At 42.3% G+C, this 26,152-nt stretch overlaps 1 protein-coding gene across 1 annotated transcript; it reads left to right on the top strand.

The window, feature by feature from the left end:
• The first annotated feature begins 1,836 nt into the window (after nt 1-1,836).
• ARRDC4 (arrestin domain containing 4) lies at nt 1,837-24,535 on the top strand. The gene is made up of 8 exons (XM_083713217.1): nt 1,837-2,297; nt 8,749-8,818; nt 11,439-11,586; nt 16,775-16,877; nt 17,588-17,844; nt 19,399-19,561; nt 20,319-20,473; nt 20,578-24,535. Exons 1-8 carry the CDS (start codon nt 1,967-1,969, stop codon nt 20,632-20,634), a joined length of 1,284 nt encoding a protein of 427 aa, XP_083569343.1. The 5' UTR covers nt 1,837-1,966; the 3' UTR covers nt 20,635-24,535.
• The last annotated feature ends 1,617 nt before the right edge of the window (nt 24,536-26,152 follow it).

Raw genomic sequence — 26,152 nt, 5'->3', positions numbered from 1 at the left:
CCAGGTGGACCTATGGTCTGATTTAGCATAAGGCAATTTCTTGGGTCCCAAATGGCTGTTCACTATGGAAGGAGTTGTAGTGCTTAATAACAGCCTGCTGGATCAGGCCAGTGGCCCATTTAGTCTAGAGCCATGGACATACAATTAGCCGTGACTCTTACTACTATGGGACACGGGTGACGCTGTGGGTTAAACCACAAAGCCTAGGACTTGCTGATCAGAAGGTCAGCGGTTCGAATTCCCACGACGGGGTGAGCTCCCGTTGCTCGGTCCCTGCTCCTGCCAACCTAGCAGTTCAAAAGCACGTCAAAGTGCAAGCAGATAAATAGGTACCACTCCAGTGGGAAGGTAAACGGTGTTTCCGTGTGCTGCTCTGGTTCGCCAGAAGCGGCTTAGTCATGCTGGCCACATGACCCGGAAGCTGGATGCTGTCTTCCTCGGCCAATAAAGTGATATGAGCACCGCAAACCCAGAGTCGGCCACGACTGGTCAGGGGTCCCTTTACCCTACTACTTTTTCTCACCAGAAGCATACCTAGGCTACCTTTTGCTCTTGCCAAGGAGTTGTACCAGAGCTCTCCTCCCATCCCTTGAACCCTTGGCAAGTAGCTCCGCCAAGGCACCCAGAGGAGCCAGTGCCCAGAGCAGTAGAGAAGCAGCCTAGGGAGTACAGGGGGAGGCGGACCAGGCAAGCTCCTAATCACACCAAGCCCAAGTGGAGAGCAGCAGTTTTTGTACCCCTCTGGGCATGGGCGTAGCCAGGATTTGGGGGGGCAGGTCTTTTGTTAGAGGGGGCAGAACTTCAGTTTGCTATTTATTTTTATTTATTGGGGGGCAGCTGCCCCTCCCTGCCCCCCTTGGCTACGCCCATGCCCCTGGGCCTGCACCAACCCTTAGGTACACCCCTGCGTCTCACTTTAACAGCTAAAGCTGCCTCAGCGTCCTGCCAGCTTCTTCAGCAAGGAAACGTGAGAAAGGGCGCCCCACCATCAGTCACGTCCAGCAGAGCAATGGCCTCTCCCAGGCCATGGCTTTAAGAGCGGCAGAAGCAGCTGGGATAGGAGGAGTCCACAAGTAATAATAATAGCAATAATAAATTTAGAAGTTATGTGACTCTGTTGCTCAACTAAATCTTTTTACTTTTATGTACTGCTGTATTTTGTGTATTGTGACTTGCTGTTATTTTTAATTATTGTAGTCTAGTAATGATTACATTGTAAACCGTTGAGAATAAATTCCTGTTTCTCGGCTGGTATGTTGGGAGTTTATTTTATTGTGTACTATCATATGCTAATGAATTATTGAACATTATTTGATATAATTTGTTCATTTAAAAGTCTTTTTTGTTGTTGTTATGAGTTGTTTTCATTGGATGCGATTGTTAGATGATTGATTTCTACGTCATATTCCCCTCTTTCTCATGCTTGTCAACCCCCTTGCCTTACAGCAACGCAGAAAGGCGGTATACAAACTAAAAGTGAAAACGAAATGAAAACCCTGCGCTCCCCGCGGCCACCCAAGTGTTTCTGGTAATCCCGCTGTCTACACCGGAACCCTGAGAGGAAATCCTAGGGAGTTTCCACCAGAGAAAGAACCACGTCACTCTCAGGCCCTTCCCCTTTTCCCTGCCTGCTTGCCTGCCTGCCTGTGTTTACCCACGCAGCCCGTGCACATGGCTGCTTCCCTTCTCTGATTGGCCGGGGCTCCCGGGTCTGCCGCGGCGTCTCCAATGGCGGCGCTGTCCACGCGCCGAGGCCCGGCTAGCGGTTGGCCGCGGCGCCCCGATCACGCCGCTTGACGCCAGGGGCTGTCACGGGCGCAGCCAATCAGGCGAGAGGGCCTGTGGAGGGAGGCTGAGGCGAAACTCCCCGTTCCTTCCTCGTCTGCCTTCCCCCTCAGAGGGTTGAGGCGCCGGCGCCGGCGGTGTCCGTCGTCGTCGTCCGGGCTGGGGGAGCCTGAGGCGCGTCATGGCGGCCGAGGAGTCGTCGTCGTCGCCTGTGGTGAAGGCGCAGCTGGCCTTGTCTCTGTCGGAAGCGGCGGCGGGCGGCTACAGCGGCGGCGAGACCGTGTCCGGGCGGGTGGTGCTGGAGGCGGCGGCGCCGCTGCCCCTCCGCGCCCTCCGCCTCGAGGCCACAGGGCGCGCCAGAGCCGCTTGGGGCGAGGGAGCCGCCGCTGTGGCCGCCGCCGCCGCTTCTCCCTCAGGGGCTGCAGGAGGGGGCCCAGGGGCCCGGCTGGAGGCGGAGGTGCCCTACTTGGACGTCCGGCAGCACCTGCTCGGGCAGGACCCGCGCCCGGCAGGTGAGAAGGAGGCAGGAAGCGGCCCATGGCGTGGGGAGGGGAGGCTTGGCTTGGTCGGGGTTTTGGGCTGCGGGGGGTCGCTTGGAGGGGTCCAGAAGGGAGAGAACAACGTATCAGGGGTGCCAACCTGAATAATATGTTGGGGTGGGCAGGTAAGCCCCGCCCCACATAATCGATCAGAGCAGCATTTGAATGGTAATGCCCATCAACCTGGGGGGCAGCCCCATCAAATAGATTATTGGGGAGTGACGTCGGCCCCTAGGGGGTTGCCTCCTATGGAACAGATCTATTGTCTGATTTTGTTCAGAATATTAATAATGTTGGCATTGTTAATAGCGCGCTCACTGCAAGTTGGTGTTTGTTTGTTACTGTTTTTGTTTTAAGGCATTTGTGCCCTGCTTAATTTCTCACATTCCTGAGCAGTTTGCGTGAAGTTCACATAAGGGACCAAGTGTGGTGTGAGGAAAGGTTCAGGTTCAAATCCCCTCTTGGTCATGAAGCTCAGTGAGTGAACTTGGGCAAGTTGCTCTTGCAGCCTAACTAATCCACCTCACAGTGTTGGGAGGAAAAGATGGGGTGCAAGCCTTCAGCTGCTTGGAGGAAAGGTGGGGTATAAATATATGTAAATGAAACCAGGGGTCACACAGTGTAGGAGGGGCTGGGATGAGGTTGGGGGTTGCAAGTGGTGGCTTTTTTAAAAACCATGAGTACTGAGTGAAACATTACTCATTAATTTATTTCACTGCGTGCACTTATGTAAAACTTAAGTATTTTTCCCAACTCTCTTGGGTGCCAAGATCAGCAGAGGGTTGTTCCTCTGCCATCAGAAACTTGGAGAGGGAACATTATCTGTGGCAGCCGCTAAGTTGTGCGAGATCACTCGCCAAGGAAGTGTGCCATGCACCTTCATTATACAGCTGTTGTGCTCACACCCTCCTTGTGGGTTACATAGAAGCATCTGATTGGCCATTGCAGAAAGCAATATGCTGGACTAGATGGACCTCTGATCAGATGCAAGAGGGCTCTTGTGTTATTATTCCAAGCTTACTGGCAAAGGTGTTTGCCAACTCTAAATAGAGATGACAGGGATTTAATTTGGAATGTTCTGCATGCAAAGCAGATGCAGTATTGTTGAGGTATAGCTCCTCTCCTTTATAAGAACACAGGAAGCTGCACTATGCAAAGTCAGACCATTAGGCCAGGAAGGAGGCTTGTGTGATAGTTTATAAGTTTCTAAACTTGAGTGGTTTATCAATTTTTAAAAAATTAAATAATATAAGCAAAAAATCATAACCAATTTTAAACAACAATTATCATCTCATGCACACACAAGCCAGGATAAATACAGCAGCATAAAATCAATTTAATAGTGACATGAAGCAGAAATATCCAGTAAAACAATGCCCCTCAAATTCTCAGAATGACTTACAACCGGAACTAAAACATTAAAAAAAAAAAAGATAAAGCAGATCAATAGTGAAGCATACATATGAGAGCAGCAAAATCTAAAAGTGGCAAAGTTAAAAAGAAATCTAGAGCTGAAACAGATGTAAAAGGCCTGCCAAAATAAACTGAATGAGTAAAGACCAGTTGGCTGAGGTTTGTGTAGTTGGGGATGAATTATAGCGGCACCCTGTATTAAGGCTGCAGTTGGGAGGAAGGTCTGGAGTTAAGAGGGAAGGGGACTTAGGTGCAGATTATGGGGTAGGCTGAGAGAGTTGTATGTTTATTTAGGTAATTTACGTGCCTTTGCTTTCTGTCAAAAAGTCCCCTAACATCACTAACAATGATAAAACAAGATTTAAAAAAATGACAACATTATAAAACATAATCATGGAGCAGTGGCAATAAAACCAATTGGCCAGTATTTACTTCAAAGTTCCTTTTGAAGTAAAGTTTTCACTTCCCTCCAGAAGGTGACAGTGACTGAGCCATTTGGAACAGAAACAAACATGCGTGCACAAAATTTCATATGCCATGATCTAAAACACAATGGCTAGACATCTTTCATCTGATCCTAATGTTAAAGTAGTGTTTGAAATACTGAGTGTTGCTATAAAACCAAAAAGTAAACCCAGCCCTAGCGCTTACTATACAATTCTCCATTTGAGGGTGCCCTTCAATGTGTAGGAAATCTGTTCTGCTCATGGAGAGATATTGCTCAGTGTCATTCTTTTTATATCTACATATATTAGCCAATAACAGAACAGGATCCATTAGACAAAACGCCTCAATATGAATATTTGTGTATGAGAAATTTCGCCTGTTGAATCTCAGCCTGTTACTCAGCTCTTAAAAGCACCTGAACCATGCCAGAAAGAAGTTGGCAATTTTAGTTCTGGGCCATCATGTGAAATAACACTTGAGAAGATGTTTCTAATAATTGCTTTCCTCCTCCACACTGAAAAACTACATAGTTGTTTGGAATAGGGAGGTAGACAGGCCAAAGGCAAGAGTATGACTCGCTGGCACAGGTGTGAAGGAAGTTAGCAAGGGACTACTCACAAGGGTTTGGTTATGGATGACTTCTACTTTTAGGCTGTGTTCCTTGTGGCAATTCTTTCTGTTAGAACTAGGGTTGGACACATCTCCCTGCAGCTGTGAAGTTTACAGTAGCTTGGTGTTAAATTACTGCAGAAGATCGAAGAAAGAATTTTCTTTCATCCACCTCGGACACTTAAGAAAAAATGTTGTGGTCATTGGTGTTCTGCTTCTAGATAAAAACAGTTCAGTACAGTATCTCAGCGTATTTCCTTTCTCATTTCAAAGCAATATGAAAAATAGGCCTGTACAATTTGTGATCCACCCAGATGCACATAGTGCACCCCCCGCCCCAGGTGTTGTGTAGCCAGCAAAAAACAAAGGTAGAGGAGATTTATTAAGTCTTGGTGGGTTGCCATACTTGGCTGGTAGGCAACATTCATAATCATGCTGGTGATGTAAGAGTCAAAATTAAATCAAGAAGAAAAATTATCCATAGGTTAAAAATCTATTTAATATCATTCATTGGTAGTGGAAACCACCACAGATGACAGTAACTTTCCCCATTATATTAACAGCACTTTTAATTATGCAAAGTGCTTTAAAGTTTTTGCTGTGTGTGGTGATAACTGCTAATACAATCTGAGAGGGGGATTCTTGAAACCAGACTGCTTGACCTTGAAACAAACTGCTTGAACTCAGTGGGAGGAAGGACAGTCACTAAGTGGTAGAGCATTTGTTTTACATGTAGAAGATCACAGGTTCACTCTCCAGGCAGACCTGGGGAAAAACCCCAAACCCTAGAGAGCTGCCGCCAGTCAATGTAGACAGTACTAAGCTAGACAGACCATTGGTTTGACTTGGTATGAGGCAGCTGCCTATATTCCTAACCTTGATTACTTTTCATTTCTTTTGAAAACCACCCAGATTCATTTGTGACCCATTGACTGAATAAGGAGTCAGACAAAGTTGGTTTGGCTGAAGTAAAGACCACATTATTAAGCTTAAACGCAACAAACAAGATGATTATCTGCAGAGGGAAACCCCTATAGGTGCAGGAGTAAACTGAACCTCGGATGCAGGAATAAACTGAACCTGCAGCTAAGAAGACAAACCACCCTGCCTAGGCAAATGGGCGATCAGATCCCAGCCTAGCAAAGTGACGCAGGGCCCTGTGCAGCTCAGGACTGGTGTCGCTTCGGCAGCAAGGTCTGGGCTGGCACATGATGGGCTCCATTTGCCCTCTTGCGCTCCCACCATGTGTGCACTCCCTAGGCACCATGAGAACACACTCCACCACTGTGAATGACCCCACACCCCAAGATCATGTATTTCAGACTGATTTCAAAGTTAACCTTCCAGGTCCTATTAATGCCCCTGGGGTTCCCCTGACAGTACCACACCAACCTTGGCAGAATATCAAACCAATCAAGCCTAACCACAGGCCAATGCTGCCTGATGAACGGGAGGCCTATGTCCTTTCCACCCAAGTGAATTAGCAAGACTTGGGGAGAGTCCCAGATCAGTCCACAATTGAATAAACTTCGCAGCAGCTGATCTCACTGCATGCTATGGTAGCCTAGTGGCTGGACTTTCGCACACTAGCTCAGTCCCAGCTGAGACAAGTTTCTTTTTCCTCTGGCAGTGGATGTGCAGGGTAGTATTCTGGCGGGGGGGGGGGGCTCCTCCCCTTCCAGCAGTCAGCTTTGAGCTATGGAATGGAAACCCTACATGAATTGAGATTTTATTGTACTGGTTCCTCTGAACATGATATGACATTGAGACTGAGTAGATTGGTTAGATTCTTCACACAATGAAGCTGAGATAGAGCTGAGACTTGAACCTCAGTCTTACAAATCCAGTTCTCTGTTTACTGGCCTGTGCTGGAGTTTTGGGGGCATGAGTACTGAGGGCTAGCCCCACTTAAGTACTTGGGCATGCCCAAGACCTGTTTGAGCCTTTAGAGAACATTCTGGTGGTGGTTATGATGTTCCTTGAAGTATCATCCTGCTCAGTTGTTTGAATTTCTTGCCAGTTTACTCTACAACACTGCTTCCAAGCAAATCCATCTCTGTTTAAGTAGAATAGTGTTGATTCTACTAGCTGTAATCAAAGGGCAGAAGTAATTGTGCCTAAATGTCTAGATCAGTCACAAGAGTTGATCAACTTGCTTTCAGCACAAAGCTACTTTGGGTAACATCTTATCATACCAGTCAAAGGACAGATTCTTAAAGTATGTAGGAAGAGGAAGTGCTTGGCTGGGCACGTGTGATGTACATCCTTTAGTTACGTTGTTCACCATTGATTCAGAGGAAGGTTCAGACGAATCTTCCGGTTGTTTCTTGAAGCAATTTGTAATCAATTTCCTCTGTGTGGAACAGTTAATTACATGTCTTGTTGGTTTTTAGTGTGGTCATTAAGATTCTTCAACAGACAGGTATGATGCTGTGCTGTGCACAGCCTACCTTGGGCTTTATACTGATTGCTTTAGTTCAAAAAAGACTACAAAGGGCCTTTCTTGTTTAGGTACTTCCTGTGATGGCACTGCAGTTGGGAAGGCAATCTAAGAAGTGCATCATGCTAAAATTACTTTTGTGAAATCCACTGGATTTCTTTCACAAGTTTTAAAAAACTGGCCTTCCCCACCAGTGAGGAAGTGGGAATCTGACAAGAATTTGAGACCAAACTGTAGCAAACGGTTACACTATTCTGTAACCCTGGCTCTTCTACAGGCTGTTACACAACACGTGCAAGTTTCTGCTGTAGCAACAGGCCTAGCCAGTGAACATGGTTTCAGATCCTGTCTAGTAATACTGAGTTAGATAGACTAATGGTCTGACTCAGTAAAGGCGGCTTCCTTTGTTCCTAAAGAATGAAATGCATAGGATTGTAATGTGGGAGCATTGCACCCAGACAGCATCACAAACCATGATGTTGTTGTATTGGTGCAATACAATAGGCTGGACTGTGTGGTATGGTAGGAATTCGTTCACACTGTTCAGTTTTGTGTAGTTAGTGGTGTGAGTGTGACAACACTTAATATTGAACATGATTCTTAAGTTTAAATGCTACATTACAATAGCTCTTACTTACACTTTGTAAATATGTGTACCTCATAAACACTAAATTTTTATTTTTCATGACAGTAGTAAACTCTATCTTCTCTGTCCTTTCTTCTTACTTTCTTCTATTACAAAGTTGTTTAGCTGTTCACTCATTAACAAAAGCATTATTCCCATATATTTCTTACGTTGGAAACAGGCAATAGTTTCAAATGTGATTCACAAGAGAGAGCACTGCTTGTAGCATACACCCACATATCACATTTGCTTCTGGTAATAAAGTGTTTGTATTGCTTGTATAAGGGGAGACAGTAGGATGCAAGAAAGTGAATTCTAACCCAAGCCATTTTGCGTCCTTTAGCAAGTTCAGCAGTAGCTCTTGGTCATAGATGAAGCACAATAGGAGTCCTCTTCAAAGTGGCACCTAAGTAATAGGTAAAGGTAAAGGGACCCCTGATCGTTAGGTCCAGTTGCGGATGACTCTGGGGTTGCGGCACTCATCTCGCTTTACTGGCCGAGGGAGCTGGCATACAGCTTCCAGGTCATGGGACCAGCATGACAACATTCTGGCGAAACCAGAGCAGCGCACGGAAACACCGTTTACCTTCCTGCCGGAGTGGTACCTATTTATCTACTTGCACTTTGATGTGCTTTTGAACTGCTAGGTTAGCAGGAGCTAGGTTGGCAGGAGCTGAGCAACGGGAGCTCACCGCATCACAGGGATTTGAACCGCCGACCTTCCGATCAGCAAGCCCTAGGCTCTGTGGTTTAGACCACAGCACCACCCGCATCCCCTAAGTAATAGATTGCCTTAATTCTGCAGTTTGTGTGTTCAAAATCATTATGATCTATAATTTTTTCAAAAAGTGGGAGAAAAAAGCCAATCACGTGTCTTCTTTTCCCTGTAGGTGATGAGGGCTTAATCCTGTTAGAAGCCGGAAAACATGAATACCCTTTCAGCTTTCAACTCCCCCAGCAGTAAGTGATGTAGCATAATTTGACATATTGGTTTTTATTGTTTTCTTGAAAACTATCTAGGGACTCTTCAGAAATAACAGAAATATATATATAGATTATACTTGGTGATCCAAATTCTGTCCATATATTGATTTTGTTTGGTTTGTATCTTTTTAGAGTTTAAAGAAAGTGCTTTATTCACCAGTAGTTGAGAACTGTAGAGCCTTGGGAGTGAGAATTTAGGTTTTAGTACTCTCCTGCCCTTTTTCCTATTAAATGAATCAAGCAGGATGACCTGATGCAAGCAGTTGAGATGGGGCAGAGGTAAAATGCAACATAAGATACAAATGTGCCTCTTGCAGTACTGTTTTATCTTGCGCTCACGGGCTGAAACAAATTGTGATGGAGGAGGATATGAGAAGGCAGCAGGTCAATGTAAGCAGCTTAATTTTTGCAGTTGGTAAAGCTGAAACAGTTGAATAGCATTGATATAGAGTTTTGTGAAACTGTAAATACTGTTTGTATGGGAATTGGGTAACTTTTGGCCCTCCAGATGCTGTTTGATTCCAGTTTCAGTCACCCCTGATCTTTAGCCATGCTGGCAGGGGCTGATAGGAGTCCAACAACATCTGCAGGGCTCAAGTCTCCATCCCTGGGCTAGGGCATAAAGAGAAATGTGTTCTCTTTATAAGGAGAGGGGACAGAAAAATGTGGATAGTAAGATGGTGGATGACCTAGGGAGAGAGAAGGTTATTCCTGTAGATATTTTTCTCCCTAATAGCAGAAGCTTCTTTATCCCATGCCTTCAGCAGGCAACACCTGTGCCTTTCATCACAATCATGAAGCCAAAAAAGTATGGTTGAACAGTTGACCAGTCAAAAAACAGTTGATCAACAGACCAATCAAATAATGGTCAAGTGTGTTTTAAAGAGATAACTTCTTAGAAGAAAGGTAACAACTCTACAGTGTAAAGCTAACCCCTAAATCTGTTGGCTGGGAGAATTAAGATGTGTCAAAGACCCCTCTCTGGCATCCTGGGAAGGTGGCAGTGCATGTCTGCCTCAGAGGCCAGTGGAAAAACACCACAAGTGTAAATTATCACTGGTAGTGTGTTACCAGGTGAGGCCCTGAAACAGGACATTCTGGGGTGGGGCAGAGGCTGGATCAACCACCCTTTTAATTCTCCAAAAGAATTGTACTCACCCACTTAATTCCTCCCCTCCTTGGTTTAGAAGGAATGTTTCATAAAATGGGCAAAACAGAAGAAGTAAGTGTGTGTGTGTGTGTGTGTGTGTGTGTGTGTGTGTGTGCGTGTATGCATGCATATATAGACCATAGCTGTCAACTTTCAGATTTGAAAATAAGGGATCAGCAGCCTCACCTGTCCCGGGGACAGTCTACTGGATATCTAACAATCTGGGGAAGCAGCGGGAAACGGCGCTGGAATAAGGGAATTTCCCACCAAAAAAAAAGGGAAGGTTGACAGCTGTGGTATAGACAGACATGTACTACACTGACTGGCACAAGCATGCAAGACTTTGGAGTTGGGTGATCCATCCCTTCGCTTTCCACCCACCATCCCACTTAGAATTGATCTGCCCATTGTCAAATGGTTTGATGTATATTCTAATTACAAAATTATTATAGTGGTACAATAAAATTAACTTTTACCAGTATTTACAACTTTTAATAAATTGACTTCTGGCAATGTTAGATTAGTTCTGTAGAAATGTGAATGATTCGCTGAGCAGTTAAGCCATATTCAGATATTTACTTGTTCACATGATGAGAACAGGGACACACTTGCTGGCCCTGAACCATCCATTATGTCCTTGGCTGTATATTGAGAATCTAGGCATGTAGACACCTTATGCAATTCAGAATCCTGAATGAAAGGTGATTTAAATAACATTGGGAGACTATACTTATAGAGCAGTTTCCCTGCTTTTTCCTCTAGCACATGGATGCATCTAGCACATAGGAAATGGGGATGGGATGCAACAGCTGGACTAAACAGGATTTATTTTGCTGGCTTTTGTCCTGTACACCAGACTTGACATACAAAATTACCCAAAATAATGCAATTAAAACAATGATGTTTCCATCAATGGCTGTTTGTGTTACTGCTTAAAGAAACCTTCAGTTGCAGCAGGTTGTCAGAGAAAGTTTTCTGCAATTCTTGTCTCTGCCCCCTGACTACTGCACAGCTAGGAGGCAAACAGTCCTCTCCTGTGTTTGCAAACAAATGAACCTATAGGGAAATGATACAAGTAAACTTCCACCCAAACAATAGCAATCTTGTGCTCATTGATTATTTTTTCCCCCACCTGTTGGTCAAATAGGTGGTAAATACACTGGCATGCCAATCCTGTTACTAAGTATTTTGATGACGCCTAAGGTGTGCAGGAAGCTCAAATGCTGCTTGGCATAGTTTTGTTCATTCACAGGCCCATATAATGCATACAGTCAATCTTAAAACTGTTTTGTCATGCCCTAGCTTCTCTTAAACATGCCTGCTTGGTTTATGTTGCTTATGCCATGGCTTTCTAGCAAGAAGGTGATTGACCATGCATTTGTTAAGTCTACCTCTGAGAAAGGTGCCAAACTTGTAAATGGGTATTTTGTTTTGTTTTATGTCCAGACCTTTAGCAACCTCTTTCACGGGCAAATATGGCAACATCCAGTACTGTGTGAAAGCAACCCTGGAAAGGCCAATGGTCCCTGATCAAACTGTGAAGAGAGAGTTCCAGGTTATCAGCCACATAGATGTCAATTCACCCATTCTACTGGTAAGAGCAGATCTAGCTGTGCTATACGTGCTATTAACCCTCAGCTATAACCAGGTCTGTGATATTTTGGTCTGTAACTTTGCTGACTTTTCAAATGCATGTAAGCTCCCTTCTAAGCTTCCTCTATAAATAGATAGCCTTTAGGCTGCATGGATTGCCAACAGTTTTTTGTTGCTGTTTAATACCATTGATTACATCCCTGCTGGCACAGCTGTTTCTGCCAAAAGTTGGGGCAGGATTGACATGCATTAATAACAATAACACAAAGCCTAAAGTACTTTATATCAGAGTAGCTACATTTATATGGCTGCAAAGACTGACACTCTCTCAGTAATACTAGGCTATAAGTGGAACCAGAATAAAAAATATTGTAGTGTGAAGTACAGTACGGCTGTTCCGGATTCCAGCCACTCTGTTCCATCCTGCCACCCCACCCCCTGGTTTTCTGTTTCCTCAACAGCCAGCCAGTCACTCATATGTATTTGTTAGAAACCATTGGTCATCACAAAAATAACGTGTAAAAGTATATTTTGGCACAGGTGGTCCCCAGCTGGTCAACATTCCACTGAGCACACTCACTCCTCATTGGGCTGTTTTGGGTTTTTCCCATACCCTCCTGGGGTTTTTTCCCCCTAAAGTTGTTTCGTACTTCTGCAAATTTTCCAGCTGCTTGTTGGGTGGTGGTGCTGTTGTGGCTATGCAAGCAATAGTATTTGCAGCCTGAATATCAGAGATAGAGGGAATGATAGAACAAGCATTATAATGAACTATTTATCATTTCTACCCTGTGATTTAAGCTCTGGTTTTCATCCTATACATCCTTCCATTTTGCATTTCTTTTTTCAGCATTACGTGTATAGATGCAGCTGTCTCAGATCTTCTGTTATTAATATTATGGATTTACTCACATTTAAAACATTGGGCTTCTCATGATCAGTGGAATTATTACAGAATATAAGATCAGTCTAAAGTAACAGAATGGAAGTGGGCTGAATTCCCATTCCATCTAAACATAAAATGAGATCTTCCCTTCTTATTATGGGACCTAAGATCTAATAACTGCTTGCTTAAATCTGATTCTGTGATTTCTGCTGCTCAGGAAATGCTGGAACCATTTTATCTTCTCATCATAATGCTAATGTAGCAAGTATTCTGTGCTCTTGGTATTCAGCATTGTTTTTCCCCTGCAGCTTTTGCTTCTTGTTAGATTGATGGTTAGGACTGGATGTATTATTTGCCCATTGTGTAAAGGAGAGGTGGAGAACTTGTGACTCTCAAGGCATTGTTAGATTCCAACTACCATCACCCTCAGCCAGAATGGACCAATAACCAGGAATGATGGGAGTTGTACTTGGAGGGTCAAATGTTCCCCACCCCTTATAATAAAGTATAACATTCTTGCTGAATACAAATCAGGTTCAATGATTAGAAACTATGCAAGATTTAAAGGTGAATAGCCTTGTGTCCTCCTCTCTGTATTTTTTGATACGCCATATCTGCCACTGTACCATCAGTGTATATATACCTGCCTGCCCAGCTCTCTTCTCTTTTCCCCCTGCACCTTTTATTTGAACAAGCCTTTGCTAATGCTTACATGAGAACTTGCTCAGCCAGAATATGGGAAGCATTCAAGTGTTACTAAAGTGCCTTACTCACCAAATAACCATTTCATTTGGCATAGCTTCCAAACTCCATACAAAAGCAGTTTTCTGCAGCATAGAGTTCACCTTACACCCTTACCTATGATTCGATCTGAGAGCAAGGAAAATGTTTGTTTACAAATATATATATATATATATATATATATATATATTACAGTGGTACCTCGGGTTAGAGACGCTTCAGGTTACAGACCAGAAATAGTACCTTGGGTTAAGAATTTTGCTTCAGGATGAGAACAGAAATCGTGTGGCGGCAGTGGGAGACCCCATTAGCTAAAGCGGTACCTCAGGTTAAGAACGGACCTCCAGAACATATTAAGTTCTTAACCCGAGGTACCACTATCTATGTATTTATATATAAAAGCACCTGAAAATTTGAAAAACAAAGCACAGAGGATCCACTGATTCTCAGTCCAGTAGCCTTCAATTGACACAAAATAAATAACATTTACAGGGCTCTTTGCAATACAAAGCAGCAAGCTTTTGAAGAAAAGGTATTGACTTGATGGTTGGCATGCATTTGATCAGCACTGAACTAAGAGATCCACTCTCTGTGCAAGCACACCCACACATACACACACCCACAGAGAGAGGGGGGGAGAGTTTTTAAAGGGTTGCAATCACAATTGTAAATTACTCTGAGTCATTCTGGAAGAAATTTCCTAGTTGTCAGTAGTTACCAGGTAATATAAAAATGAAAAGCCTACAATTGTTCATGGCATTTAGTATCGCTTAAATGATATATGGATCTAATTTTGAATTTTGTTCTTCACACCTCAGTAGATGGCTGAACCAAAATCCAGTGGGTTATTTTTATGTATAAAGTAGGTTAAGTATAACCTTGTTTCCAGAAGTGTGTATATTTTTACATGAATGTCTGGTCCAAGGGACCCAAAGGTCAATTTTCAACGTCCTCAAGGCTTGGTTGTACCAGTGAGTTTGGCTAGGAGTCTGATGTTCCTAATCAATGTGTCATACCACAAACTACTCCTGTAATGCTTTTCTCTTTCAAAATTAGCTTGCCTTCCAGCAGGGAGCTGCTGTTTGAGAAACACAGGTCCAAAAACCTCCTTGGACATGTAGAACTAACTGTCATATTATTTGGATCCTGCAAAAAATTGACTGGAAATTCTACCTGCCCCCCCCCCCCCGCTGCCCGAATGACTTAATGGAGTATGAGCCAGTTCTGTACCCTTTAACTTTATTCGGTGTAATAACTTATTTTAGTGAAATGAGTTTTTACAGCTTATGAAATGTCAGACCAGCAGGAAAGGCAGACTTGGGTTAGCATTAAGGAAGATCTGATAACAGAATTCATGCAAAGGAACAGATTGCTAAGGGAATCTTTTTTTTATGGAAGGTCACTCACAAGTTTGAGCGGTGGGGGAGTGGCTTGAACTAAAATACCCATGAGGTTCTTTCTGAATCTGTGACATTTGCTTGGCTTTGTGCTTCTTAAAATTCACTCCTGTTACACAATAATTATGCACTCGTTTTGTCTGTAAAATATGTACTGCTGTTCTGGTACAGTAGTTCGAAATGGCCCAGAGAGAGGTAGATGAAAGCCAGTGGAGCTGTAGCTCAACCTCCTTCTGTTGCTATTAAGTCTATAGCAAGTACAGTTCACTGTAGCAAATGCAGATCACTGCATTGTGTCTCTGGTCATTCTCTCTTTTGTGTAGGATGCCTTCAGTTTACTTGAACTTTCATGTTAGTTTTCTTAAGTTAGCCTAGTAGGGCTTAGCACAGGTGATGTTAATATTACCTCAAGTAACTCTCCTAACCTTGTTGGCTGTATATTTTCATTACTTCAATGTTAATTAAAAATGTTAGTCACACTTATTTTCTGATGCATAGTTAATTCAGCCTTGTAACATAACTTGCCAAATACTGTAACTGCTTTACCCAGCTGAATAGGTTGTGCAGTTTGTTTGGTTTTGTTTCTCAAGTCTAAACTAACATTTGAACTTCCATGCATTATTTTGAAATGGTAATATAAACCAGTTGAGACTGCTCACTAAAACAATATCCTCTTTGGCCAAAGCACCAGTGTGCCTCCTCTTGTTGGCAACAGCCTCTGGGCATTGAAAAAAGAGTTTTGCAGGCAGGGGTTTTTTTCCAGAGCAGCTTCCCATTAGGTGTACCTTAGGAAATCACATACACAAACCCACTTATGGTAACACAAAACACAAAATCCACTCACATATAAGGATGCTAGAGTATTTGAAATTAATGCAGTCATCTCTTTGTTGTGTGTTTACCATATTTATGACTGCTTCCCATATTTCTGCTTGATAAATCTGGTAACACTGAAACAATACAAAGTCGCATGACTTTGGTTAACTTTCAAGTGGGGTCATTTTTCTGTCTATAAAGTATTAATTGACTGCTGTCCCTTTTGACCACCCCATTCTAATATTTGTAAGAATGTGAACAAAAATGAACTTGCATTTTGCAGCATAGCATAAGGTAGTAGTTCATAAAATTGTATAAACTGGACTGGTTGTGTGCCATATGATTCTTAGTAGGCTTGAGTTCTAAATCAATTACTGAGGGATTCAGTAACCTTCCGTTACAAAATTAACCACTGTCTACAGAGACTTCTTTATGCATTTTCTCATTTGGGTCCATTTAGATGGAGGAAAGCATGTCATCCCTTTAAAATAAAATAATATGCTATTGAGGGTTGGCAGAAGCTTTATCCCTTCCCACCATAGAGAATGGAGGGAGATGCATATTCTGCCCGTGTAATTGCTGCCTCTGCTTCACACCTCTGTCTGTTCCTGCTGAGTAAAGAAATCTTACATATGCATGGTCTCAGTGGATCACTCGTACATTGTGTTGCCCCAAACAAATAAATATTTAGGATCAATTATAACAACAAGAGAGTAGTATTACACAGTGACTTAGTACTTTGCACATGTGGCCACTAATGTCATTTAAATAATAGTAATTGATATGAACATCTGGATAGTAAATTTGAATTGCTAACCTGGGATGCCTAGTTACTGCAGCAGAGAGCAATGAGACTGCAGTGATTGCCAAAAGTGTGTATATGCAGAGATGCCATGTGGAATAAAAATGGGAAGGGGACATGTCTTCTCCAAAAAGAATTGCACTCACTTTGGAGCTGTCTGAGAGAATGCAAATCCTGTTTGCCTCATATGGAGCAGTAACCTGTTAAAGTGGATTGTGGTGTGCCACATGGGTAGAGCTACCTGCTTTGCCTCCCTTGCCATGTGATGGCTACTACCAAAGCTAATGCCACTGTGGGTCTCGCCTTAACTTACCTCACTTATCTCAAGGTGCACATTTCTGCACAGACTTTTGTGGGTTGAATATGTTATATTGGTTTAATTATATTGAGCTGTATGTAGCTTGCTCAGAGACCACATGGGTAAAGGACAAGCTATAAATGCCTGTAAATAAACAAACTCTTAATTGGTGAGTCAAGCACAGGTGAATTGCTGATACCTATGGGTTCGAAACCACTATTCTTTTAATGATTTTTTATTTATTTTTTATAGAGCCCTGTAAGACGAAGCCAGGAGAAGATGATTGGATGCTGGTTTTTCACTTCTGGTCCAGTTTCCCTCAGTGCCAAAATAGAGAGGAAAGGCTATTGTAATGGCAAGTGTATCTTCTTCAATAAGACTGAAACTGGATATTAGGTTGATAAATGCCAAGTCCCACCCCTCTGTCAAGATCCTATTATCCCAAATTTCTATTGGGGGTGGAATTTTCTTGGGAGGGTTGACAAGTGGGATGGAAGGGCTCAAGCATTTCCACATCAACTGGTTTTCTTCAAAAATATATCTCCACTCTGCAGCTCTCACCCTGTTCTGCTGTTTTCAGAGCCAGAGTTAGGAAAAAGTGATTTAGATGGTCTGCGATGAGGGCACTCGCAGAGTAGAATTGGTGGGCAGAGGAACAGCTAAGGACCTCCCCTCCCCAACCCTCTTGTTCTCCTCTGCAGGTGTCCTGCTTCTATACTAGTGTTGGAATGCCATGTTTTCCCCATAACATCAATGCCATATCTAAAAAGCCTCAGGTTTTGTCACTTTAAGAGGGAAAAGGTTAAGCAGAAAGCCAAATAAATGATTATTAAAATCATTGCAGATGTGTATACAAATGTAGGACTATTCATGGTTCTTGTTGCCACAATAAACATAGGAAGTACCCACTAAATGGTTTTTTTTCCTAAACATTATAAACTCGCAACAGAAGGAAGAAAAATAATTTGCATCATGTGATGAATGAAGTTCTTTGTCACTCAAGTACATCATAATGTTTGGTAATTAATTCATTCTTTGTGAATTTCTTTCTTTCTTTCTTTTTAGGTGAAGCAATACCAATTTATGCAGAAATTGAGAATTGTTCCTCTCGCTTAATTGTTCCAAAGGCTGCTATTTTCCAAACACAGACTTATCTGGCTAGCGGGAAAACGAAAACTTTTCGGCAGATGGTCGCCAATGTGCGAGGAAACCATGTTGCTTCTGGGAGCACAGATACCTGGAATGGGAAAACTTTGAAAATTCCACCTGTCACCCCTTCTATCCTTGACTGCTGTATTATCAGAGTTGAATATTCCTTAGCTGTAAGTGTGGCTTTTCACCGTTTAATTTAAGGTTTGAAGACTGTGTTAATGTAACTAAACAGACTTAAATTCAGGCATACTTATTTTTTACTAAATCTTCCTAAGCATTGCTTGCTCCTTCAGAGCATTTGATTTTTTCTGTATGTCCAAAAGCAGTAGGGTAACATTTAGCTGCTAGAATTTTAAGGGGTTAGGAGTCCACAACTGAAGTGGTTGAGATGGTGTTAAAATGGCTGGAAGGTAATGTTGAAAGTATGAAACAAAGCCAAATTCCTGAGGGTAGATGTAATATGAATGACAGCACAGTTATATGTGCTTTACCCCCAAATAGGGATAAAGGAAGAATCCTGCAAGCGTAGTTTCCAGAATGAACACATCTGATCTCATCCACCCAAACCAATGTGCAAATCAGATCAGGAGTCCGTTTCAGAAGCTGCACATGGCTGGATTTGTAGAGATATTGTAGCTCTCCATAGGTATGAGGTGGCCTGAGGGCTGCCTCCCTCTTTTCTAGATATAAGAACAAAAACAACCCCAGCCCCCCAACAATACATTTAAAAAGGCATCAGTTGTAAATCAGCCAAAGACCTGGTTTAAGAGGAATGTTTTCATCTGGCATCTAAAGGTGTATGATGAAGGTGCCAGGTGAACTTCCCTGGGAAGAGTTTTCTGCAAATGGGGAGCCACTGCAGAAAAGGCCTAATCTCGTGTTGTCACCCTCCAGACCTCTCATGGAAGAGGCACCCAAAGAAGGGCCTCACATGATGATCTGAGGGTCCAAGTAGGTCCATATGGAGAGTGGTGGTTCTTGAGGAGTTGCTGTCCTGAGTCATTTAAGGCTTTGTAGGTCAAAACCAGCACTTTGAATTGGATCCAGAAACTAACTGGCAGCCAGTGCAGTCTGGCCAGGATCAGTGTAATATGCTCAAACTGTCTTGCCCCTGTCAGCAACCTGGCCACTGTATTCTGCACTAGCTGAAGATTCCAAACCATCTTCAGAGGCAGCCCTATGTATAATGCAGTGCAAATATCTTACCTAGAGGTTACCAGCATAGACAATAGTAGTTAGGCTATTCCAGATAGAGACACAGCTGAGCCACCAGCCACCTGAGCCTCAAGTGTCAGCAAAGGATGCAGAAGTACCCCAAGTTGCAAAGCCGCTCCTTCAGACGGTGTGTGACCCCTTCAAGAAGCCCTGTGCACTGCCTAGCTGCTGGTCTAGGTGCTTGAAAGAAGCTTTTTAAAACAACTGGAGTGAAGACAGGCAATCCTCAGGCCACCTCATACGTATGAAGATCTATAACCACCTTGTGGTGTTTTTTTAACTTGTAAACAACATTAACCCCTCCCTTTTTAAAAAAATATATCTGTGAATTTCTACGTGGAACTAGGATGGGGCAGATTGTAGTTTTGTCATTTGCAGGATTGGTGCAACCCTAATCCAAAATTGTTGGGTTTATGGAAAATTTCTGATCTTGCCTTTGGATACATTTGTAGTGCTAGGTTTGGCTCCTCTCTGACAGATTCTGTGAAATTGTGTCTCTCTCATCACAGGTGTACATTCATATTCCTGGTGCTAAAAAGTTGATGCTTGAGCTGCCTCTAGTGATTGGCACAATTCCATGTACTGCATTTTCCAGCAGAAACTCTAGCCTTGCCAGCCAATTCAACATGGATATGAGCTGGTTGGCACTATCAATGCCAGAACATCCAGAAGGTACAATTTTGGGTTATGAGATTGGTGTTTGTATTATTCTTGCTGGGTTGTTGTTGTTTTTCTTGCAGTAGCAGGAGCTGCTATATACATTGCAAAAATAAATTGTGTATCTCTCATGAAGTGAATAGAGCCAATGTAAAAAGTCACAGATAGTTCCAGAGGCAGAGCAGGGGGACATGCAAGTGCTTATTTATTCTTTTAACCCACCTAGAAACATACTTTACCCTTTGGGGGGGCCTCCACCCCCCCCCCGGTGCCTCCACTGTATTAAATTGTCTGTTGGGCTTGAACTGGGGAGGTTTTTGTCAACATAACCAGTGATGGTAAAACATGTGGCCCTCCAGATGTTGCTGGACTCCCAACTCCCATCAGCCCCAGCCAGCAAGGCCAATTATCAGGGATGATGGGAGTTTCAGTCCAGTAGCAACTGGAAGGACATAGGTTCCCCATTCCTGCCTTGGGCTAGCTGATGTTTTGTCAGGTGACTATGAGAAGAAAATGCCATGCTGGGAAAGGAAGAAATACAAGTACATTAAGTAATAATAAATCATGAAATCCCTCTGGTTTGTCACAAGTATATTGGTGAAACAGAAAGTAATACACGTGTTCAAATTCCAGTGCTTCTTAAGTGATTCATTATTTACACTAAAATCTCATCAGCCATCATAGAGTGGGGCTTAGGAGAAGATTCATCTGCAGAAGAGAACCATGGAAGTAGTAGCTAATGTATGTTTTAAAAAATATTTTCTTTTGCTAGCACCACCCAATTATGCTGATATCGTGTCAGAGGAAGAGTTCTCAAGACATGTTACTGCTTATCCACAACTAATTGACTGCAATGAAGAACTATGCTGCCCTATGTTGGCCTACATTCAGGAGTTCCGGTTTCAGCCCCCACCTCTCTATTCAGAGGTAAATCAAGATCCCTGAGTGCAATTTCTGTCTAAATCTACCAAAAAAAAGTTTATATTAACTTCAGAATCCCAAGCAGTAAAGTGTATTTATTTTCTCTGCAGATTGACCCACATCCTACTGAGGTAGAAGACAGACAGCCAGTTTCAATAATGGCTTAAGGATGATTGAGAAAGCTGCATCTTGATCAGATGGAATATCTTGATTTTGTTTTCTACAGCCTAAAAGTTTTTTTAAAGCAAATTATTGCTTTAAGGTATCAAGGCAACTGAAACATTAAGATGGACTACACCTTGCCTCTTTGAGGAGAGGCAAGAGATGGAAGAAAGTCTTGTTTTTTAGCTGGCAAAGAAGAAACCATGAGGTCAGATTACCAGGAAAGTGGCCCCTATCTTACCTGGAGCAACTGAAAAATAACTAAGAAGAGAGAAAATTTAGAAACTGGTGCATATAGTGCAAAAATCATGCCGAGGATATTTTCAAGAGCAGCCAAACCACATAACAAAAAGGCTGCACTGAGGAGATATAGTTGTTTTATCTGCATGACTAAATTATCCTGAGAAGGGACATAAAAATAAGAGTAAGCTTCTAAAAAGCACTCCTTTAGTTTACAAGGGCTTCTGCTTGACAATTTCAGTACCCAAGCAAGAAAATCTGAGGTCCTGACTGTACTCAGCATCAAAAATAAGAATGTATTTATTTAAAGAAAGAAAGAAATGTCAGATTGACACCTATCAAGTAGTGGTCTTAAAATGCATATTGATTTATAGGGAATATTAATATATAGCAAGAGTTATGAAGGTGCCAGCTCTTTTTAATTACGAATGGCAGACATTTATTTCAGTGATGAAGCTGGAGTTTTGTTGCTGCACTTCAAGTTTTTGTTTTGTTTTGTTAAGGGAAATACAGTTAATTTTTCTACAACTCTCCAGAACTGTTTTTTCCCCCTGCATCTTTACCAATGGGACAAAAATCTGGCAAGGGCAGCCAAATACTACACCAGTCCTTAAATTCAGCAACTTGAGCCACTGCCACTAGAGCAATTATAGGTAGGATTCTTTAGCACTCTGCAGGAGTGTCTATAAAGAATGAAGAAAGGAGTAGCTATGATTCCCAATAATGAATTACTGCGTTTAAAAGCCTTTTTTAAAAAAATCTACCTCTGTTTTCGATATGAGAGCCGGCCGAGACCAAAAAGTGTAATTCTGCAGTTGGATCTGCCCCTGTTAAATTTCCATTTTGATAGTCATTTCTCTATGAATTTTGGGGGTTGTTGGGAAAGAGGTTCTTGGAGAATCATTATTTAGTAGGGCAGTTCTCCTTAAAAGCAACATGAGAACCTTTATCAGTGTACGTGTTTATGTACAGCAATCTGGCTCACTTATCAGGGAATTGTTCTTTGCTTTCTTCAGAATTGGGCTGTGTCTTTACTATGGTGCAATATAACTTGAGTTGTTCCTCAGGTCATTTAGAATAGTGAATATTGCTGCTAAGCATAAAGTCTTATATTAGGGGTGCCTCATAGATTGAAGGAAATCCTGTATAGTATGTACATTATTTTTTTAAGCAGATATACTGCAGCTGGCAAGAAACCTAAATTGTCCATTAAATTCTGGATTTATTATGTTTGCAATGAGTAAAAAGGAAGTTCTAAAGGGGGAATTTCTTAGCTTTTATATGATAGTGCATGCACCTGCATGATGCCGCCTTGCTTTTTCCCTTCAAATCACCTTTTCTATCAAGCCTTTGGTATAGCCCCCTTGGGCCTATGCCCAACAGTGCATATACATTTCCCTGTTTCCCGCTACATTCACTTCTCTTCTTCTCTTCCTGTCTCCTTTATCAAATTATGGATTGCAAGCTGCTTGGGCAGGGACTTGACCTCTTGTACACTGCAAAGCACCATACCTTAATGACCCTGTATGAACAACAAATAACTTTGAAGCAGTCACCATCTTAAGGAAAAAAGCAGTGCCTCTAAGATGACTTCTGCATCTTTAAAAATAGTTTTTAACAGGTGTAAGAAAATTAAGCTGAGGCCTGATTTAATTGGGGTCATCACTTCTAAACAATTTACAGTAACAGAATAATTAGCATTGAAGCTTTAACACACACACACACACACACACACACACACACACGTGTTAAGGGCCCTGAAATCTGCATTACTGACTTCCTCTAATATTTGTGTTTTCTTGCTGAGTGGGTATTTCTACTAGTGATGGGGTCTGTTAGCAGTTTGTGGGGAGGCCAGAAGTACATTTTTTGTTAGAATTGTATTCATGGAGGCTGATAGAATTCATTTTGATGGAGGCTTGTCAGGCATAGCTATTGGGGAGAGGAGAATTAGGAGAAGGGAGCAAAAATGATTGATTATGGAGAGAAATGGCAGTGAAACCCTATATTCTTAATTTGAGCACACCAAGAAGAAAAGGGAGTGGATCCCTCCCATTATTGTGGAGTGGATAAAAGTCTTACTTGCTCAAAGAGCTTCACCAGCCATTAGTAAGCAGAGTGGAGGCTGGATTGCAGCCAAATGTGGCAGAGATTTCTCCTGACTTGTTTTCAATGCCTCTTGAGAGTTTATATGTGTGTGCTTATTACTGCCTGTTGCACTGTTGCTTACAAGTTGCCAAACAAGGTGAAATTTAAACAACATGAAGGGAAGAAGAGTCCATGGTGCAATACAGGGAGTATTTGCTACAAGTCAGCAAATGACTAACTAGTCAAAAAAGTGAGGCGGGACTTTTCTAAAGCCAAACTATATTTCACATGGAGCAGCCAGTTAGTTCTTTAGGGTCTATCTTTCCCTCCCCGCAGCCAGGTGAATTTCTTCCTCTTTTCAAGCTTATCTGATACTAGCAAAATGCCAGTGTTTGCAGTGGATGGAGTGTTTCTGGAAAGGCAACTTTGCAAATGAAAAGAAAAATCATTTGTAGGGGTCTGGTGTGTCCCCAGGCGCTTACATCCTTCTTGTGAGAGTTGGGTTGTCCAGTGCTGGAGATAGAGATCGTTGCAACATTGTTTCCAGGCACAGCAGCTGGCATCCTACCCAACCCAAAAATATCAACAAGTAGTTTGCATTGTGAGAGGAAGTAAGGGGAATGGACTTTAGGGTGGCTTAGCTTGGGCCATGCTGTTCCAAACCACTTGGTGTCAAACCTGCTGGGTCCTATTGCTTGGGCACATTAGAGTAACAGTTTGGCAAAACTGACTTCTAGACATATTTATTCATTAATTATCTGAAGTGAGGAGCTAGAAATGCCTAATGTTTTATGCTTGTTCAGATGAGATGAGAATGTGACACTTTGCCCATTTGCTGTGTTTATGTATCAGAAAGAAAAAGAAGCTTGAACCAAAATTGCATTGCAACTTATTCTTAAAAAAAAAAATACATTTGTCTTAAAATCCAATCCTGAGTGGTATCCCAGATGCCTTTTTTATGGGATGCCTGTTTTTTAAAAAATGCAGGATTTCATCTGATGAGAACTAAATTAAGTCTCTTAACTCCTATTTATTACTTGAATAGCAATACCATGGCTGTATAGCATGCATGTCTTGGGAGGACTAAAACAATGGTTATTAGGTGCTTGCAACGACTTGACTATAATACCAATATGAGCTGGCTGTTGGTTTCATTCTTGTCATAGAGCAGAAGAGCATGCATCAGTACAAAGAATGACAATGCTGCTCTTTTGTTTTCAATCTTGGGATCACTCCTGGGTTACTTGCAAATAAACTGTAACTGTGGCCTTAAGTAGTATGTGAGCGGGGGCGGGGGGAGTCTTCAGAAGCATGCTGTATCTTTATAAGGCTCTGGTTTGAAACTGAAAAAGCAAAGCTCTGCCTCCTGTACTTAAGGCAGAATTTGCTCCTTAATAATGTATGTTGCATAATGATGAATTCAATAATGCAGGGGTTTGTGTTTTTGTGTTTTCTCAGCTACTGTAAAACCAGGTTAAAAGCCAAGCAAAAAAAAAAAATCACCCTGAAAAATGATTGTACTTTATATTAAAGTTTGAACCCTATGGGTTCTGTTTCTTAATAAAAGCACAAAAAGCACCTGTTTGTCTTGATTGTGTTGGGAGGGAATTGTAAATAATAATAACAATAAATTTTATTTATACCCCGCCCTCCCCAGCCAAGGCCGGGCTCAGAGCGGCTACAACTAATAATAAAAACAAGTTGAATGAATACAACTTAAAAACAAGATTAAAATACAACATTAAAACATTAAAATGCAGCCTCATCACAGGAGGAGAAAGGAAAAAAGAAAGAGGGGGAGGGAATCAAATTGACTCCAAGCCAAAGGCCAGGCGGAACAACTCTGTCTTACAGGCCCTGTGGAAAGAAATCAGATCCTGCAGGGCCCTGGTCTCATGAGCGTTCCACCAAGCTGGAGCCAGTGTTGAAAAAGCCCTGACTCTGGTTGAGGCTAATATAACTTCCTTAGAGCCCGGGACCTCTAGGGTGTTGCTATATATGTAGATCATAGTGCAGTGGTAAGCTGTTCTTGACCTTTAAGGTAAGGTAAAAGGTAAATGACTCCTGGACAGTTAAGTCCAGTCAAAGGTGACGGGTGCGGCGCTCATCTTGCTTCAGGCCAAGGGAGCCGGCATTTGTCTGCAGACAGCTTTCCGGGTCATGTGGGCAGCATGAATAAACCGCTTCTGCCACAACGGAACACCATGATGGAAACCAGAGCACATGGAAATGCTGCTTACCTTCCCACCGCAGTGGTACCTATTTATTTACTAGAACCGGTATGCTTTTGAACTGCTAGGTTGGCAGAAGCTGGGACAGAGCACTGGAAGATCACCCCATTGTGCAAATTCAAACTGCCGACCTTCCAGTCGGCAAACCCGAAAGGCACAGTGGTTTAGACCACAGCACCGGTTTAGACCACAGCACCACCCATGACTTGACTTGTAAAGCCTTTCAGCACAAGGGTACATAAAGTCTTTCTCCACATGTGCCAATCTGAACATCATCATTAGAGTCTGTTCTCTAGGTTATTCCATGTGCATTACAATGGGCAGGTGCCTTTTTAGGGGTGGTTTTGGAATGTTTTCCCCAAAGAAGATACTAAAAGACCTGCAGCACCCTAAAGATTTAACAAAATTATTGTGGCATAAGCATTTGAGGACTTCAGTCTACTTCAGCAGATGCATTAAATGTTATAATTGTTTTAATGGCATTCCAGTTGTTAATAGCCTCTTTTTTACAGCTAAGGTCATTTTTATGCTTAACACATTTTTATCGTTTTTAATGATGGCTGAAATATGACTTAAGCACAACATGAAATGTGGGTTTTATTTTTATAGAAGCTGCCTTGTAAGGATGTTTTCCCTAAAAGGCTATCCTAAGTTGGCAGGTGTACACACACACCAGGGGGAATGGGTTGTGTGCAAACAGTGAAATGCAAAGGAAATGCAGGGTTAGGTCCAGATGACATTACTTGTGTTTTAGCGCCACAGAAATAAACACGCTATCCCTCTGGAAATCTTAGAAAGGCTCATTTGACATTCACTTTGCTTCTTTCTTTCACCAGATTTAGACCTTAATTTCCCCAGACTTCTAAACTTTTTGTTCGGTTTTATTTTCACTTGTCTATTACTTTGCTGTGGCTTTTATGAATTTGCTTGTTTTCAGCTATTTTACTATGGTTTTAAAAAATAA

Source organism: Podarcis gaigeae (assembly GCF_964106915.1).
Source record: "Podarcis gaigeae genome assembly, chromosome: 14".
Classification (NCBI taxonomy): domain Eukaryota; kingdom Metazoa; phylum Chordata; class Lepidosauria; order Squamata; family Lacertidae; genus Podarcis; species Podarcis gaigeae.
This window is presented reverse-complemented; position numbering and strand designations above follow the sequence as displayed.